Source organism: Alligator sinensis, unplaced genomic scaffold, assembly GCF_000455745.1.
Source record: "Alligator sinensis unplaced genomic scaffold, ASM45574v1 scaffold2034_1, whole genome shotgun sequence".
Classification (NCBI taxonomy): domain Eukaryota; kingdom Metazoa; phylum Chordata; order Crocodylia; family Alligatoridae; genus Alligator; species Alligator sinensis.
The window spans coordinates 135,843-137,172 of record NW_005843368.1 but is presented as its reverse complement, the minus strand read 5'-3'; the positions used below and the strand labels follow the sequence as shown (position 1 = coordinate 137,172).

Below are 1,330 nucleotides of genomic sequence, written 5' to 3'. Positions count from 1 at the left end.
CATTTTTCAATTCGGGGACACTGATACACATGATGCTGGAGTCTGCTGGAGCATGTCAGAGCAGCCTCCCTGCATGTATATAGGAACACAAGGACTTTATAAATATAGTATATAGGAGCCCTGAACTAACTGTGGCTACTATTAATGAACTTTAACCTTTCTAGAGATACATCACATGATCAACCACAGAACATAGCCATATACTGATCAACATTATAGTCATAAAATACAAAGAAATAGACATGATGCTTGTAAAATACCACCACAGATCGTTTAAACATTATGTCCATGAGTATTTATTTATTTATTGTTTCTGTTCCAGTATTAAAAAGAGATTGGATTCTTTGAGTCCTCAGTAAAGGCACACATTTACTGACTGAGTTACTCAGGGCTGCCCTAAAATCCTTATTTCTCAGGCTGTATATAAGGGGATTTAACAAAGGGGTCAGGACGGTGTAAAAAAGAGAGAACAGCTTGTTTTGGTCTCTTAATACATCGTTTTTAGGTAACAGATAGACAGTCATCAAAGCCCCATAGAATATTGTAACCACAAGAAGGTGGGCAGAGCAGGTGGAAAAAGCTTTTTTCCTCCCCGTGGTAGAAGGAATTTTTAGGATGGTGGCAATGATACAAATATAGGATGTCACGGTGAGCAGAAAGGGAGGCACCGTGCACACAGAGCCAATGAAAGACATAGCTATTTCTGTTGAGCGGGTGTTGCTGCAGGAGAGCACTAACAATGGAGTATAATCACAAAAAAAATGGTCAATTTTGTTGGATCCACAGAAAGTCAACTGTGATGCCAGCATGGATGTTGTGAAGATAGGAGACATAAATCCAGATATCCAAGATCCTACTGCCAATTGGATGCGGAACCTGGTATTCATGAGGGCTCCATAATGCAGGGGCTTGCATATTGCTAAATAACGGTCATAAGACATCACAGATAAAAGATAACACTCTGAGCATGCCAAGGAAGCAAAGACATAAAATTGAAAGAAACATCCAGAGAGAGAAATTCCATTTTCTTTTGTCAGCAAACTGAGAAGCATCTTGGGCAGGATGGTGGAGGTGTAGCAGATCTCCAAGAAGGACAAATTCTCAAGGAAAAAGTACATGGGGGTGTGGAGTTGCTGATCAGTCACCACCAAGGCAACAATGAGGATGTTTCCAACCAGGGTCAAAAGGTAGGTCACAAGGAATAGCATGAAAAGAAAAGTCTGCAGTTCAGGGAGGTCACCAAATCCCAGGAGAATAAATTCTGTGACAAATGTTTGATTTCCCTGTTCTGGGTCTGCCATGCTTCCCCCTCCCCCCCCCCACCCCCCAC

The 1,330-nt window shown here is 41.7% G+C and overlaps 1 protein-coding gene across 1 annotated transcript; it reads right to left on the bottom strand.

The window, feature by feature from the left end:
• Positions 1 to 296: 296 nt before the first annotated feature.
• Positions 297 to 1,301, bottom strand: LOC102373290 (olfactory receptor 5V1-like). Its single transcript, XM_006038499.1, has one exon. The coding sequence runs from the start codon at positions 1,299 to 1,301 to the stop codon at positions 297 to 299; it is 1,005 nt and encodes a 334-aa protein (XP_006038561.1).
• Between the last annotated feature and the right edge of the window lie 29 nt (positions 1,302 to 1,330).

Coding starts and splice junctions, on each gene's coding strand:
- LOC102373290 (XM_006038499.1), bottom strand. CDS start 1,301: ATGGCAGACCCAGAACAGGGAAATCAAACATTTGTCACAGAATTTATT.